The 17,876-nt window shown below is 44.3% G+C and overlaps 1 protein-coding gene across 8 annotated transcripts in view; it reads left to right on the plus strand.

The window, feature by feature from the left end:
- The window catches only part of BST1 (bone marrow stromal cell antigen 1), a 51,993-nt gene continuing 34,117 nt past the window's right edge, over nt 1-17,876 (plus strand). For 3 of the 8 annotated variants that reach the window (XM_032633228.1, XM_032633230.1, XM_032633229.1), the window contains exons 1-7: nt 5-338; nt 1,445-1,571; nt 3,737-3,872; nt 6,830-6,912; nt 9,983-10,059; nt 10,407-10,499; nt 14,502-14,588. In XM_032633228.1, the coding sequence (XP_032489119.1) occupies nt 145-338; nt 1,445-1,571; nt 3,737-3,872; nt 6,830-6,912; nt 9,983-10,059; nt 10,407-10,499; nt 14,502-14,588 (797 nt within the window). In that variant the 5' untranslated portion in view covers nt 5-144. Of the gene's footprint in view, nt 339-1,444; nt 1,572-3,736; nt 3,873-6,829; nt 6,913-9,982; nt 10,060-10,406; nt 10,500-14,501; nt 14,589-17,279; nt 17,866-17,876 lie in introns of those variants that run through there. The other 5 variants (XR_004350065.1, XM_032633233.1, XM_032633232.1 and 2 more) reach the window with 4 other exon arrangements.

Raw genomic sequence — 17,876 nt, forward strand, 5'->3', positions numbered from 1 at the left:
TGCCCCCGGAAATGTCCCAACTCAGTTGCTGAGCTGAAGCAGAAAAAGAGACAGCAAGTGAGCGCGGGTTCCGTTAGGCCTCGGGGAGCCACCTCAGCGCGACGGGAGGAGGCGAGTCTGGGAGGCACCCCCAAAGTGACTGCGATGGAAGCCATGGGGTGCGCGCGGTCCCGGCGGCCGCTGCCGGCGCTGCTGCTGATCCTGCTGCTGCCGCCGGCCGCGGGCGCTGCAGGCGCTGCGGACGCGCGCTGGAGCGGGCAGGGCACCGTCCCGCACCTGCAGAGCATCTTCCTGGGCCGCTGCGCGGAGTACATTGCGGTGCTGAGCCCCGAGCTGCGGTGAGCGCGGCGGCTGGCGAGGGAGCCGGAGAGGAAGAGGAAGGGACGGGGAGAGGAAGGGGAGGAGGAGGGGGGAGAGGGAAGGAGGATGGGGAATCTACTGGGGAGGGTGCACTGGGTGGGGTCTGGAGGTGAAGAGTGTGTGTGTGTGTGTGTGTGTGTGTGTAAAAATGAAGCGGGTGTTGGGGAGTGGATGAGGATTAGGTAGCGGTGAGTTTGGACGACAGCCAGCGTAAGGTTAAACAGACCCATCAGACCCAGGAATATGGTCTCCAGCTGGAATTCCCCGAGTCCAGGTACTTTGGGAATTCAAATTTCAGGTCTTCTAATTTAAAGGACTTTTAAAGTTTGAGTCTCTCTTGCCAGCACTGTGCTTCTTACTAATTTTTGCTCCTTCCTTGGACACATTTTTTCTGTTTTCATAAAGTCCCTCTCTTGTGCCAGTTGTTTTTATTGTGACAGATTTTAGGCCAATAAAAAAGAATGGAAAATAATGGGAACACCCATGGAATACCATGTTACCACCCAGCATAAGAAATAAGTTACAAATGGGGTGGGAAATGGTTTTGGAAAGCTAGGTTGGACTTAAGGAGTTGCAGCGGACACTGGAAGTCATACTTTCTGCCTTAGCAGGAGGTGGAACAGTCTTTTTCCACACTCTGTGCTCACTCCTGATTTTACAAGGTCGCATGTCCGCCTGATCTCACCTGGCCCCCAACCCCAGGATGGACCTGTGTCTAAATGAAGGGGCACCTGAAGCTGGCAGCCCATGTGGTTTATTGGAATCGTCACCTTCTAGCTCTGTGCATTTTCTGCTGTCTCTGTGAGCCTGTTCTAAGAAATGTGTGTTGCACCTCTGAAAGACACTTCCACTGTCAGATTTCTAAATCCATCACCAAAGTTATTTTTCTTCCTCTTCTGAATTGGGGTTAATGCAAGAGTCATGACAATTTCCTGTCTTTTTTGTATGCCCAGTTCTGCAGAGTTGATATTTGACAAAATCACTAGTAAAAAACTTGGAGAGAGAAACGGAAATATATCACACTGGAATGTGGTCTTTTGTTTTTTTTCTTCTTTTTCTTTTTTAAACTTGTACTTTTCCACAGGGACAAGAACTGCACAGCCATCTGGGAAGCCTTTAAACTGGTGCTGGATAAGGATCCCTGTTCTGTGCTTCCCTCAGATTACGACCTTTTTATTAACCTCTCCAGGCACTCCATTCCCAGAGACAAGGTAACTCTACCTTCGCCTCGGTAAAACGTTGCTCTGTCTCTATAGAGACAGACAGTGTCCAGGCCAAGCAGCCAACTCACAATGTGTGCCAGGCTCTCCGGTGGGAAAGTGGCTCTGTCTTCAACGGTGCTCCGGGTCTCCTGCCTGTCCTGGGCAGAAGGAACTTTCCTAAGTCAAGGAGTCAGTGCAAAAACCACAAGAACATCAGGGCGTCACCACACCTTTCCCACGGGGCCTCTGCACCTGGCTAGCTCTGAACAATCTCCATCCTAACTGGCTTGAAAGGCCTGAACCTTGAGTACTTCAGAAAACCCTCTATGTCAGTATCCTCCCGGGAGACCAGTCCCTCCTCTTAACAGGTCTTAAGATTATATCCATTCAGGACCAGTTTCTTGAAGAAACTGGTTAACATATAATCATGTGGTTTACATGTCTGTATTCTGTCTGTACTCTAAGCACTAATACAGTGAAAGTAAATGAGAACATCTATGTAAATTGCTTATTTAGAACAGTATCTTGAGTTTAAAGAAAGTTAGATATCATTTTTATTTCTCTGACATAAATTCTTTTTTTTCTTAATGAAGGACATATTTTTGACATAAATTTTTTTTAAACATCTCTATTGGAGTATAATTGCTTTACAATGGTGTGTTAGTTTCTGCTTTATAACAAAGTGAATCAGTTTTACATACACATATGTCCCCATGTCTCTTCCCTCTTGCGTCTCCCTCCCTCCCACCCCTCTAGGTGGTCACAAAGCACCAAGCTGATCTCCCTGTGCTATGCGGCTGCCTCCCAATAGCTATCTATCTTACATTTGGTAGTGGATATATGTCCATGCCACTCTCTCACTTCATCCCAGCTTACCCTTCCCCCTCCCCGGTTCCTCAAGTCCATTCACTACGTCTTTATTCCTGTCCTGCCCCTAGGTTCTTCAGAACCATTATTTTTTTTTTTTTAGATTCCATATATATGTGTTAGCGTACGGTATTTGTTTTTCTCTTTCTGACTTCACTCTGTATGACAGACTCTAGGTCGACTCATCTCACTACAAATAACTCAATTTCGATTCTTTTTATGGCTGAGTAATAGTCCATTGTATATATGTGTCACATCTTCTTTATCCATTCATCTGTTGATGGACACTTAGGTTGCTTCCATGTCCTGGCTATGGTAAATAGGTTGACACAAATTCTTAACTTGATTTTTTCATTGTAAAGCCATGTAACATTGATGTTTACAAATGAAAACATCTTAACATTGATTTTTTTCATTTGTAAAGGCAGGTAAATGGAGCGGGGAGGTTCAAACACATAATAGGCTGAAAACATGATTTTTGAGTATATGTTGCCTTTGAACCTTGCAGCCTCTTGGTCAGTAAAAAGGGGAGCTGTTATTTTTGTTCTCCTTTCTCATGGAGTTTGGTTGATAAACTCAGTAAATACTGAGCTAATTCCATGTACCAGGTGTTGTTCTCAGAGTTTCAGATGCAACAGGGAACAAAACAGCCTCTGCCCTTGGGAAGCATCCAGTCTAGACAGAGATTGCTGGTTGGAATACCGAGGATCTGATGGCATGATGAGGGGGATATTGTTATTTGTATTATTATTATGTGAAAACATTGTAACTTCATAGTGGAAACTATGAAGTATAATATAAAAGTACTGTATTTTTGAGGCACTTTACCCTTTAGGAATTCAATGTGTGATTGCATATCATCCTCACCACAGCTTTGGGAGAAGAGAAAGGGTTCATACTCCCCATTTTCCACATGTGGAAACTGAGGCACAGGGAGATTACATGGCTTGTTCAAGATCACACATTTAGTATGTGACAGACCCAAAATTTGAACCCAGGTCCCTTGATTTAAAAAAAAAATCGATCTATAATTTTTTAACTACTAGAAAAAATATAGATGTATGTACGTATCTATATTTTTTCTCTGCTGGGAAAATATTTCATTAACATTTGCATGATACCCTTGGAATAAAGAAAAGAGAGCTGGTAGCACTCGCTGAATGGGTAACTAAAGCCAAAAACAAAGAAGGTTCGGCTGTTGTGAGGCAGGTCCCAGGTGAATGAGAAATGGTTGGCCTGACCTGTCTTGATGATACTGTGCCAGAAGAAATCTGTTTTGATTTCCTTTTGTGTTGCTTTTTCCTTAGTCCCTATTCTGGGAAAATGTCCACCTCCTTGTCACCAGCTATGCGGAGAACGGCCGCCGCTTCACGCCACTGTGCAATGTTCTGTATGGCATGGTTGGAGATTTCTTGAGCTGGTGTCGACAGAAAAATGCCTCTGGTAAGACTTCTGCACGAATCACGAGAAAAGTCAGGGTTCCTATTTACTATGCATATGCCATTTGTGCTAAGTGCTTTCGTATGCATTTTTATCTCTTTGGATTCCGCCCCCCTCAAATCCTCTCGGGTAAAGTGGTCATAATAATAATTAAATAATAACAATGATAATAGAGAAAGAGAATCTGTCTCTTGCTAGGTACTGTTCTAAGCACTTTATGGGTATTAACTCATTTAATCCCTGCAACAGCCCCATGGGATAGGTCCTATCCTGATTCCTATTTTGACAAACGAGGAAAGTGAGGCACAGCTTAGGACACTTGCTTAGGATTGCACAGTGCGTAAACAGCAAAGTCAGAGTCTGACTCCAGAGTCCTGCATGACTCTGTCTCACTATCCCCATTTTCCAGAGGGGGAAACTGAGGCTTTGGGAGGATAAATGACTTGAAGAACTAGGGCCAGGATTCTCCCCTCTTCTCACTGATTCTGAAGCTGCTCCAGGCCACCAGCAGATATTTTGAGATTCAAATTATTGACTTAAAAAAAAAAAAAACACAACGTGAAAGCTGAGAGTTAAGCTTTATTTAGGGCAAAATGAGGACTATAGCCCAGGAGACAGCACTTCGGATAGCTCTGAGAAACTGCTCCAAAGAGGTAGGGGGGAAGGGTCACTGTTATGTACCACTTTAGTGAACGGGTGGGTGTGTGAAGTCAGGCACTCATTTTGGCAGAGACCTGCTGCTAGTCACAGGAACAGATGTCACCGTTAATAATTTTAGTACTTTCCTAGATATGAAGAGATGCAAGACTTGGGCTCATAAAATCTTCTCCTGAAACTATTTAACTATCTAAAGACCTGTTCTGCCAGCTTTTCCCACAGCACAGAGAGCCTCATTCCTGATCTCCACCCTGAACTCCTCTCAGGGGGTGTTGAAGGTCAGCGGCTGCAGCGGCTCATGATTTAATCCTTGTAGAGGTAGATGGCAGGTGGCGATTTTGTAGTTGGCAAAATCACAGTGAAAGTTAAAGTCACAGGGGCTGGCCTGATGGTAAGGAAAACGCTCTTCATTCATCAACTCCCACGCTAGGAGCTGGTGATACAGCGGTCTCTGCCCTCAGGAAACATGTAGTTTTGTGAGTGCAGAGAGGTGTGCTCTCAGGCGGGAATGACCCAGAGCTAGGGAGTAGCAGAGGGAGACACCGGCATAGACCAGAGCCTCGGGAAGCTTCCTGGCGGCTCCATTCATTCACCCATGTATAAAGTTTGTAGAGTGCCTCCTCCGTGCCAGTCCTTGCTCTTCTAGGCACTGGGAACACAGCAGAGAATAAACCAGGAAAGTAATACCTCATCCTTACTTTATAGGGGCAGGGGTGGAGGTAAGACCATCAACAGGCAAGTAAAAACATATACGTATAGTTCGCCGTAAGATTATAAAGGTTACAGAGAAAAACAAAACAGGGAAAAGAGGGTAGGGAGTGCTGGCTGGTAAGGAGGGGAGAGGGAAGCATTGCAGTTTTACACAGGCCCAGCGAAGGCCTCACTGAGAAGCTGATGTTTGAGCAAAGACCTAAAGGACTTGAGGAAGAGCGTTTCCTGACAGAGGGAACAGCACGTGCAAAGGCCTTGAGGTGGGAGTGTGTATGGCATATTTAAGGAACAGAAAGGCAGGCAGTAAGTGAAGAGGCAAGTAGTAGACTGTGAGGCTAGAGGAATAAAGGAGGGCCAGACAGCACAGGACATCGTGAGGATGCGGACTTTCACTTTGCGTGAGACGGGAAGCATGGCAGGGTGCAGATCAAATGGACATGGCCGTTCTTCCAGTGAACTGTGACCAGGAAGCCTCGGTTTGATGATCCTACAGAGGGTGAGGGAGCATGGAGGAGGGGTGAGATGGAAAGATCATGACGGGAGGGAGATGGTGGTATAATACAAATTAATAGTTGTCTTGGACCCCCTGGTTCCTGGCGCACAGCTCTTGAAACCCTTGGGCTCTGAGGAGTGATGAGTGTCTTTTGTATGGTAATGGGATGACTGGTGGTTGGGAGCCCCTAGATAGCTTCAGATGCGGGCTGGTCACCAAAAAGATAGAGGCATCATTAGAGAGTTGGGACTTTCAGCCCCATCCTCTGTCTTCTGGGAAGGGGCGGGGGACTGGAGATTGAGTTAATCACCAATGATTTAATCGATCACGTCTACTTAATGAAATCTCCATAGAAACCCCTCTCTGATGGGGTTTGGAGAGCCTCCAAGTTGGTGAGCACAGCGAGATGCTGGTGCTCCCAGGGGGAGCAAGGACGCTCCATGTGTTTCCCTTCAAGAAGTTCACATTTTGCCCTGCTTCGTTCTCCCTGGAACGAATTGTCAATTAGCACTTTCTCCTTTTGTTATAGAGTAAATGGGGAACAAATCCCATTATATATCTGCTGAATTTTGTCCTTAAAATTTTTTTTAATGTAATACATTTTAACATTTTCTATATTTTAAATATTATAAAATTTCTATTTTCTGGTTAAGAACTGTTACTTTCTTGGTCTGTTTTTCTTGTATTTACTTCTAAGACCTGGGTTAATTGGAGAAGGCATTTCTCCCAACAATGCAAGAAAAAAGTTATATATGTAATAAATATAATTTTTAATATATAATTTTTAATATGGATATAATGTATAATATAATATTATTATATATTTTTTTGGATATATGTATATATATATATATATATATATATATATCACTTGCTAGAGCTCCAGTAGAGAATTAACCCAGCTGTTTATTTCTCTGCTTTCCGCACATTTGTGCCGAGCACAATGACAAATGTCTGTGGGCAGAGCTATGAATGTTAAGCCCATACACATTATGTAGAGTGAGTTTCAGTATATTTTGCGGAGCCAGCAAATATTTTCAATTAATTCTTCCTTGATATAATCTTTGAAATAAAATGTGTTTGTCTGTTTTCCCTGTAGGACTCGACTACCAATCCTGCCCTACATCTGAAGATTGTGAAAACAATCCTGTGGATTCTTACTGGAAAAGTGCATCCATCCAGGTAATCATGGGATGGCTGGCTGGGTGACTGAGCAGGTGTGGGATCTGTGAACAGGGGACAGAAGGGTTCAGAGGCTGGGCCATTGGGTCATTACTAAACTTCTCTGAGTCTCAGTTTCTACCTTTGCAACATTCTGATTCACGCTCTCTGCTCCATAAAGGGGTGAGGATTTAAGAAGCTAAAATGCTTAATGCAATGCCTGGTACAGAGAAAAAATTCTGAATGTTAGCTCCAGAAGAAGGTGTTAAACAGTGATTGTTACTCTGGTGTTGTGGTTGTTGTTAGTAGTTCAAATCAATGTGATTTTGATTGAGGTGTGAAGTGGGGTAACCCCTGCTTTATAGGAGAGCCTGGGACCCCTAAGATCTAGATGTGGGCGTCAGAGATGTGCACAAGGTTGATATTAACTGAAGAGGAGGCAATAGGAGACCAGGGATAAGCTGGAGACAAAGAAATGGTCCCCTAAATGTGGGTCTGTTTCTCAGAGGATATTGTCACCAGAGTTGATGATAGCTATCAGTAGCTATAACATGCCAGTGACTACAGCTTACATTTTCTGTCACCAGTGTTAGACCAAAGATTCCAAATAAAGAGGGTGCAGTCCTTAGCTCAGGTATTGAGCAAAGCAGTCAACTATTCACTGTTAGCTGTATTGACGAGGAGGCTGGTGGATGTCAGGTCCTTCTACCCACGGCCACCAAGCTCCTTTCAGGGCTCTCTGTGTCTCTTCTGGTCCTACTTCCTGCTCTGGATCACCAGGTGTCCACTGGGTCCACTGTTAATCAGGGTGAGCGAGACTTTGGTCCAATCCTCCACCACAGCTGCAGTTTGGATCTAAGCAGAGGGCCCGCTCCAGACAGAAGCATTCTTATTCCTGTGCTCTCCTGCCAGCTCCGGTCGGAGCCCTCCGTCCATGCCCGCTCCCCACAGCTTCTGCTTGTAGTGCAGGCTCCAGGCAGCTGGCAGTGAGCTGCCTGAGCCCCTCAGTGAGGAGTGGGAGGTGGTGGATGCATCATCACTTGAACGTGGGATCATAACGACAACTTGGGGGTGATGTCGACATTATATGTTAAAAAAAAACAAACCGTATTCTCCCCAGCAGATCTGCCCAATTTCAAAGTGTGCCGGAAGCCACCATCTTATACTTCCTTCAACTCTAGAATGGGAATCTAATAATCATGCTCACATTTTATGAGCCCTTAGAATACGCTGGATGGTCTGAACATGACGAGAGGTAGTCTAGTATAGTGACGAGGAGAGGGTCTGAACTATAGCAAATAGGTATTCAATAAATGTTAAGTATTATTTTAAGTGATTTGATCTTTACAATCCTATGGGGTAGGGACTCTCATTACCCTTGTTTTACAGATAGGAAAAATGAGGCACAGAGAGGCCAAGAAACTTGATCAGACTTATTACCCAGCTACTAACTGCAGCAGCCAGAAACCACATTTTCGACCATGACTTCATAGAGCCTCACTGTATCTGCACGCATGTTTTTAATGAAAAAAAGATTTTATCATCAATGTAATAACTGCTCAGGATAGAGAATGACAAATTATAGAAAGTATAAATAAGAAAACTAATAATCCATATTCATGCTACCTAAGGGCAAATAGTGGTCATCAGACCTTGACATTTGCAGATTTAACTGAGACTGTTAGCCTACTTGGAAGCAATCTGAGACAGGCGTGGCACGGAGTACATTGTTGCTTTGTTGCGGCTGGCATTCGGCGTGGCTCTGCTGGGCATGTGTCACAGAGCTGCGTGATACCCCCTGCCGTCCCCCGCACCCGGCTTCACACTAGAATAAACGTTTTATCAGGGAAATTATATGTTCCAGTAGTGTTCTCAACTGGAGATTTGGGAACTTCTCTGGACCTGTCTGTCCCTTGGGAATCTCAGGGACAGACAGGTCCAGAGAATATTGACTAATATTCCCAGACTTCTGCCTATTTATTTATTTTATTTTATTTTATTTTATTTATTTTTTTGCTGTACTCGGGCCTCTCACTGTTGTGGCCTCTCCCGTTGCGGAGCACAGGCTCCGGACGTGCAGGCTCAGCGGCCATGGCTCACGGGCCCAGCCGCTCCGTGGCATGTGGGATCCTCCCGGACTGGGGCACGAACCCGTGTCCCCTGCATCGGCAGGCGGACTCTCAACCACTGCGCCACCAGGGAAGCCCTGCCTATTTATTTTTAACAGAGTGGAGCACATGCTCTGTCCACCTAGTCTTGCTTTTTGCTTTGAATGTAAGCACTTTCTACGTTATTGCATATCTTTTGTAGACTTTTATTAACGGCTGGGTAATATTTCAGACACGAAAGGGCCATAATTGACTTATCCTTCCCTGTTGTTGACTGTTTTAGACTGGTTACAAACCATGTTGCGATATACATCTTTGTGCACATCTCTGTGCACCAGGTGATCCTTCGTGCTGTTTACCAAGTATTTCTGGCTCATCTTCTGAGCCTGTGGTTTGCACTCATTCTGTCTCTTGAAGTTACTTACATGTGACTTATGCTGGCCAATAGGATGTGAGTAGGAATGACTGTGTGGCATCTGGGTGGAAGCCTTTAAGAACTGGTCTGTGATTTGCCACTTTCTTCTCCCTTTCCTGATAACCAGTGACTCTGCAGTTGTGGAGACTGCATCAGCTTGAGTCCCAGAGCAAGGACATATGGAGCAAAACCCAAACCAAATCCAAACACTTGTGATAAACATGTAGTGTGTGCATGAAATAAATCTTTCTTGTTTAAAGCCACTGTGATTTTGAGGTTGCTTGTAATGCCAGCATAAGTTAGTGTACACCAGCTGAAACAATGCTGGAATCTGATACTAGTCTGCATTATTTTATAATGGTAGGTTCCCAGGCATGGAATTACTGCGTTTTTGACATTTCAAAGCAGTTTGCTTTCCAAGATATGCCAGTTTGCATCCCTCTGGCTCTATGAAATACCAAATTTATCCCATCCTTGCCAGTATTGAAAATTGTCAATTTAAAAAACAATTGACCATTTCATAGCTTAAAAATGACAGCTTACTCAAAATGCTTGTTTCTTTTTGCAGTATGCAAAGGATAGTTCTGGGGTGATCTATGTCATGCTGAATGGTTCAGAGCCAACAGGAGCCTATCCTGTAAAAGGGTAAGAATGCAGCCACCAACATGTAAGACAAAGATGCCAAAATGTGTTTTTAGTTGTTTTTAATGGAGGCTTAAGAGAGTCATTCACATCCTCAGTCTAATGCTTGCTTCTGTAAGATCAGGTAGAGAAAAACAATTGAATGACCTGGAGATCAGAACTATGTCCATACATTTATAAAACTAACAGCTGATGAATGCCTGAATGAGATAAGTAACCTAAAAATTAAAGCTAAAAAGTGCCCCCCGCAAAGCTTTAAAACAGGAGTAATGTGTAAGTCAACTAACATTGATATGGGAACAGTATCATATTGCTTTAGGACTTTAAGAAATGTCTTTCTTGTTTCTTAGGTTTTTTGCAGATTTTGAAATTCCCCACTTACAGAAGGATAAAATCACACGCATTGAGATCTGGGTTATGCATGAAATCGGGGGACCCAATGTGTAAGTTATGGTGCTACTGGTAATGATCTTTGTGCAAACCTGCTTTTCTTGGATGTAATATGATCCAGTCTGATTTACATTTACATTTCTGGGGAATCAACAGTCTTCTCTGTTTCTAATGTGGTAGGCAGAGAAAGGCAAAGGCTTGACTTTCTGGAAATGCCATGAGTCAGTCCTGAGCCCAGAGAGAAAACCTCCTTTATCCAGATACTCCTCTCAGCCTTTCTGAGTAGGTCATTTGTGTAGGTCAAAGCCAGTTTTTCTCCCTGGTCATTTAAAGCTCAAAAGCCTCACTGGGAGTTCACAGAATGGACTCATGGACCATGTAACGAAGACGCTCTTCTCAGAGAACAACCAGTTTCGCAGCTGGGTCTCAGATAACTGGCTAAGGAAACTTTTATGATCCATATTTTTCTCGGAAGCCACTAACTCAAGTGGTTATATCAACTCAGATATCAGTGCAAACTTGAACTCATCCTTCTCATCAACAAAGGGCAGTGCTGGCAAAACTAAAGATAAAAAACGTAAACCCAGTTGGCTCAGAGACAAGCCAATAAGGCCAAGCCTGGTAAAAGCTGTGCAGCCGTGATGGTGCTTCAGAAGCAGCTGGGGCCCTGTCCTTCAGAGCATTGAAGCTACATTGGGGAAAGCATTGAGTGGATACGTTATTGAAAGAATGTTCTGGAAGAATCTTAGCAAATTCCCCATTTCAGGCCGCCAGGACCCCCTAAGACTCACCATATAATGAGTGATATTTTTTTTTCTCTTGGGCAGAAGATTTAAATTTGCAAATGACTTATTACATAGTCATACCAGAATCTGCTCTTCTCTTCCCAGAAGACAACTTATACCTATTGTTGCATGAAAAACAATGTGTATTGTTTTTCTTGTTTCTGTGAGAAGTTGCTTTTTGTCTAGATATTATGCTTGCTTGTTGTTTTAATGTATCTATCAGAGAAAGATTGTCCTTTGAATCTTTTTTTTTTTTTAAATCTTTATTGGAGTATAATTTCTTTACATTGTTGTGTTAGTTTCTGCTGTATAACAAAGTGAATCAGCTATACGTATACATATGTCCCCATATCCCTTCGCTCTTGCGTCTCCCTCCCACCCTCCCTATCCCACCCCCTTAGGAGGTCACAAAGCATGGAGCTGATCTCCCTGTGCTATGTGGCTGCTTCCCACTAGCTATCTATTTGACATTTGGTAGGGTATATATGTCCATGCCACTCTCTCACTTCATCCCAGCTCATCCTTCCCTCTCCCCATGTCCTCAAGTCCATTCTCTACACCTGCATCTTTATTCCTGTCCTGCCCCTATGTTCTTCAGAACCATTTTTTTTTAGGTTCTATATATACATGTTTACATACGGTACTTGTTTTTCTCTTTCTGACTTACTTCACTCTGTATGACAGACTCTAGGTCCATCCACCTCACTACAAATAACTCAATTTCGTTTCTTTTTCTGGCTGAGTAATATTCCATTGTATATATGTGCCACATCTTCTTTATCCATTCAAATGTTGATGGACACTTAGGTTGCTTCTATGTCCTGGCTATTGTAAATAGTGCTGCAGTGAACATTGTGGTACATGACTCTTTTTGAATTATGGTTTTCTCAGGGTATATGCCCAGTGGTGGGATTGCTGGGTCATGTGGTAGTTCTATTTTTAGCTTTTTTTTTGTGGTACGCGGGCCTCTCACTGCTGTGGCCTCTCCTGTTGCAGAGCACAGGCTCCGGACGCGCAGGCTCAGCGGCCATGGCTCATGGGCCTAGCCGCTCCGCGCCATGTGGGATCTTCCCAGACCAGGGCACGAACCCATGTCCCCTGCATCAGCAGGTGGACTCTCAACCACTGCGCCACCAAGAAAGCCTTACTTTTAGCTTTTTAAGGAACCTCCATACTGGTCTCCATAGTGGCTGTATCAATTTACATTCCCACCAAAGTGCAAGAGGGTTCACTTTTCTCAACACCCACTCCAGCATTTATTGTTTCTAGACATTTTGATGATGGCCATTCTGACCAGTGTGAGAATGATATCTCATTGTAGTTTTGATTTGCATTTCTCTAATGATTAGTGATGTTGAGCATCCTTTCATGTGTTTGTTGGCAATCTGTATATCTTCTTTGGAGAAATGTCTATTTAGGTCTTCTGCCCATTTTTAGACTTTTTTTTTTTTTGTTTTTTTTTTTGATATTGAGCTGCATGAGCTGCTTGTATATTTTGGAGATTAATCCTTTGTAGTTGCTTCGTTTGCAAATATTTTCTCCCATTCTGAGGGTTGTCTTTTTGTCTTGCTTATGGTTTCCTTTGCTGTGCAAAAGCTTTTAAGTTTCATTAGGTCACATTTGTTTATTTTTGTTTTCTTTGAATCTGTTTTTAATGAGATAAGGAAATTGCAATTCATTGTCATCTCAGCACATTATCCTGTGTCAGGAGAGATAATAAAGGGGTAAGAACACCTGGTGTCCACATCTGTGCCACAGGATGGAGGTGCAGGTCATGAGCTAAGAAAATGGAGGTCCCAAACTGCTCAGATTTTAGGGGTAAAAATCATAGAGAGTGAAAAATCACATGGCTGATAGCTAATTGTGTTTAGCACTGCTTTGATTGCTTTTATTAAAAAAAAATAGGTTAAATAACCCATTGACTGAGCTCTGTGTCTAGGTGTCCTGAAACCTCCATGTCATTGCTTACCAAAAAGTTCTAAGTAGTGAACTTGGCCCAGAGAAGGACATAGAGATTTTGGCAAGATTCTAAAACATGATGTCACTCAACACCTTACCCTCTTCATTCCCGTAATGCCTAGAATTCCACTTCTGTGAAAACTTCCTCCAATGGCTCATTTCCTCCCTGTACACTCCCTCTCTGTTAATTTTATAGTGGGGAGGCTGTTCACCTTCCCACTCCAGGTAAACTGAGGCCGGATCCTGTCTGCAACGTGAATAACATACCTACTCATCACAGCTGGCAGTGTTGTACCCACCTCTCTTTGCCTTTATCAATCCCCCTGCTTAACTCTGACCGTCGAGAGGGCAAGAATCCTTGTTGATGAGAATGTGGGGAGATAGACATCTTATACTCTGTTGGGGTGGTCAACGTGGGGTTCAGTGTGGCAGTGCCATCAAGAGCCTGAAAATGCATTCAAAACCTCAGTGACAGAAAACCTACTTTCAGGAATGTATGCTAAGGAAACAAATAATTAAGCATGTGTATGAAAATGAAACTTCAACAAGGTTTTTTTGTAGTGTCAATGACATTGCAATATAGGAATGAACCTTGGTCTTTAACAAGAGGCGACTGCTTTTATGAATTGTGTTCTGATTATGTAAGGTAGACCAGGCAGGAATGAAGAATAATGGTAGAGAGGTATATATGTATAGACACAGACATGGGCAAATGCATATTACAAAATGCGTTGGGCAACAGAATCACATTGTAATATTTTAAAAGTCTTGTGGGAATAAATGTACTGTAAAAGTCTAGAATGACGTACACCAAAGTGTTAGCAGCAGTTATCTCTAGTGATATGAGATTTGGGTTTTTTTCCCTTTTGTTTATTTGCGTTTTCTAGTATTTTTTGACATGTATGTTTTTGTTTCCGTTTGAAGCTTAACTTAATACACTCTGGGTTGAACAGGCAGGCACTCACCTTTGGCCAGGCTCGGCGCACAAGCACAGCGCTGCGTTGGCGTTGGCGGGTGGGGCTATGATGAGCCCTGTGGAGCACCGCGCATGCGCCGGAGGGCAGAAGCCCTGCGAAGGCGTGTGACTTGCAAAACTTCGGGCAGGTTTGAAGGCTCAGAGCACCCCGTCCTGGGCACCCGCGGCTTGACTGCTGGCAGCCTTTTTGGGTCCAGAGAATTTGCCACATATTTCTCCAGAGAGGAGAACATCTAGGGAGCACACGGTCAAAATAGTTTTTGATTAACACAGAAACAGCTCCCCCCATCCTCTTCTCCTTCTATTTTGATAGTTTTTATGTTTTTGTGTTTCAGGGAATCCTGTGGAGAAGGCAGTGTGAAAATCCTGGAAGAGAGACTGGAGAAAATGGGTTTCCAGTATAGCTGTATCAATGACTACACGTAGGTGGCATATTATAGTCAGTGTATATATTCAAAGGAGGAGCAGAGGGCTGCCGAAAAGGTTTTTCAGAGATCAGCTCCAAAAGCCACGGAACTGTGCCTTCTGGGTTGTCACTGGGTGTGGGGGCTGGGAGGGCCTTCTGGCCAGGGTTCCGCCTGGCCCCCGCCCACTTCTGTCCAGAGTCCTTTTTAATGACGCTAAAGGACAGACAGCAGCCCTTTGTCATTTGTGTATGTCTAGTTTTCTCTTCACTCGCTTACTGCATGTGCGTCACCTGAGAACAGGGACTGTGGCCCCTGCATCTCTGGATGCCACACTGCACATGACATGTGCTAAGGTGGAGTTTGAGATACTTACAGAGAGATGCATGGTGACTGTGGACCAACAGGAAAATCACCATAGCTACCATTTATTGAGCACGTTATGGGACAGGCACTTTATATACGTATAATCAGAGATCATTTCAGGGCATTCCTGATACTTGGAAATGTAGGTAAATTTGGCTCAAACCCTGCAACGGTTGAAAGCCCTCCCCTGGACTGGGAATTACTCACCTTGCTGCTTCCTTCTTCTCTCTGTGTCGGCACCTGAGTCTGCAGGCCTGTTTGTCTCCTTAGGGGCTGGAGTCCAACACTGCAAGGACTTAGTGGCTTTCCCGAACGTTTGTGGGTATGGCAGGGTGCCCATTACATCTGCAGTCTTTGCCAGTGCCCGTGACCGTCCAGGCAGCCCTGTTGCCCTCTGCTGTCTCAAAAGTTCTATGGACCTGGTAACTGTCCCACCTGAGCAAAGCCCCTGGAAGTATGGGTCTCCCCCTACTCTGGACTCCCCAGGAGAACAAGCCCCTCAAAGCTGTTCTTCTTCCACAGCTTGAAGCTGTACCATTTTACTCATCTATTATTGCTAATGCTCTCAGGAATCTCTCAAGTTAGGTGTTGTTATCACCCTCTTTTGAAAACAAAGTGAAGCACATACTCTTTTTTGGAAATATAATCTGTGTACAGAAAAAATGCAGAAACCGTAAGTATACAGGTGGATGAATTTTCACAAGTTCAACATACACATGTACCCAGCATGTAGATCAAGAAACAGAGCACAACCAGCACCCCTAGTCTCCCCTTGGCTTCCCTTTCAGGGTCCCCGCCTGCCCACAGTAGTAACCACTCTCTAGACTTGTAAGAGCATAGGTTAGTTTTATCTGTTTTTTTTTAATTTTATTTTTATTTACTTTTGGCTATGTTGAGTCTTCGTTGCTATGCGCAGGCTTCCTCTAGTTGAGGCAAGCGAGAGCTATTCTTTGTTGTGGTGCGCAGGCTTCTTACCGCGGGGGCTTCTCTTGTTGTGGAGCATGGGCTCTAGGTGTGCGGGCTTCAGTAGTTGTGGCACGCGGGCTCAGTAGTTGTGGCTCGCGGGCTCTAGAGTGCAGGCTCAGTAGTTGTGGCTCACGGGCTTAGTTGCTCTGCAGCACGTGGGATCTTCCCAGACCAGGACTTGAGCCCATGTCCCCTGCATTGGCAGGTGGATTCTTAACCACTGTGCCACCAGGGAAGCCCTAGTTTTGTCTGTTTTTAAGGTTTATATAAATATCCGCTTTTCATGGAGGGGTAAATTGAGTGTTAAGAGAGGTTGAGCAAGTTCCCAAAGGTTCCCACTCGGTGACAGAGCTGAATTTTGAACCCAGTATTGTGTGGCCCTGAAGATTCCTCTTTTCTTTCTACTATAGAACTCTAATTCTTAATCAAGTCATCAGATTTTAGTAAATTAAATAAAAGGTAATTCTTATTCTAAAACAGCTCAATGATAGAGAAAAATATGGCTAAAAATTCCACAGTTATGACCCCTTTGCTTTGGTCCAGGACCTCCCCCGAGGAGGCTGTCTTTTTATAAGTCATCAGGTCAAGTGTGGGAGCCCAGCCAGGGTCTCATTCCTGACTCACGGCTGTGAGCCTCAGGGTCTCAGCCTGCTTTTACTGGCTCGAGTTTACCCCACCAAAGCTGGTTTCAGGGCTCCTCCCTTGCCTGGCTCAGCCTCCCAGCTCCCATTTTTGTACTGCTCGTAGGCTTTCTCTGTGTTAAGGTAGGGTTTTTATTGCTCCTGGGAGCCCAGAGGTGATAACAACAGGCTTAACATGGGAGAGCGAACAAGGTTAAAAAATCAAACCCAAGCCAGGTGCCTCTCAAAATTCAGGTGACATTGACCTCTGTCCTGTGGCAGTTGAAAGTTCTCCCCAGGATTCCTGCAAATTTTGGCGATGTCTTTCTTCAAAGCCTCTCTTGTCTCTTGATTGTTTTCTGCTTAGTGCTGTATTGATCCAGACTCAGTGAAACTCAATGCATCTTTTTGGGGGGACGTAACACAGCAATAACAAACTACTCTTGTAAAAAATATCTGAATAGGGCTTCCCTGGTGGCGCAGTGGTTGAGAGTCCGCCTGCCAATGCAGGGGACACGGGTTTGAGCCCTGGTCCGGGAAGATCCCACATGCTGTGGAGTGGCTGTGCCCGTGAGCCATAGCTGCTGAGCCTGCGCGTCCAGAGCCTGTGCTCCGCAATGGGAGAGGCCACAACAGTGAGAGGCCCGGTAACACACACACACACACAAAATCTGAATAGTGTAGACTGAGAAGTAGGGAGTCCTACGGAGGGGTCACATAGCGTGCCATAGACCAAACCTGTTTCCTGTTCTTCCAGAGTCCTCTCTGGTCCCCCTACCCAGAGATCCTTCCTTGGCCTTCCTCCCACTGTTACCTGGATCCTATCTTCACTGCTGCTTTCCCTTCCCTCCTGGCTGCCTGGACCCCATATCTTCTACCTCTACTGTTCAGAGCAATTTAACTTTCTTCACTGAAACCTGGGCACCAGCCATCACCTGTGTGCTTCGAGTCCAACCTGCCCAAAATTCTTATCAAGAGGTTTTTCCAAGCAAAATCATACATCCTTACAGAAGTGGTTCCATGCTGGGGCTCTGGAGTGGAGGTTCAAGTCCAGCTCCACAGCTTGCTACTGCGAGAACTTGGGCAAGTTCCTCTGGACAGCTTTCTCAACTGTAGATTGGAGATGATAATAGTACCTGCTTTGTTTGGCTGTTGTGAGGATTAAATGACATAATCTATGTAAAATATGTAATCAGATTTCTTGGTACATAGTAAGTGCTCAATAAATGCTGGCTAATATTTTGAAAAAGAAACTATGTTCTTCGAGGTCAAAGATTTTGTATCTCCAGTACCTTGCAGGCCCCCCCATAAATGTCTGATGAATGAAAGTCATTTAAATAATCCCTTAAATATT

Source organism: Phocoena sinus, chromosome 5, assembly GCF_008692025.1.
Source record: "Phocoena sinus isolate mPhoSin1 chromosome 5, mPhoSin1.pri, whole genome shotgun sequence".
NCBI lineage: Eukaryota > Metazoa > Chordata > Mammalia > Artiodactyla > Phocoenidae > Phocoena > Phocoena sinus.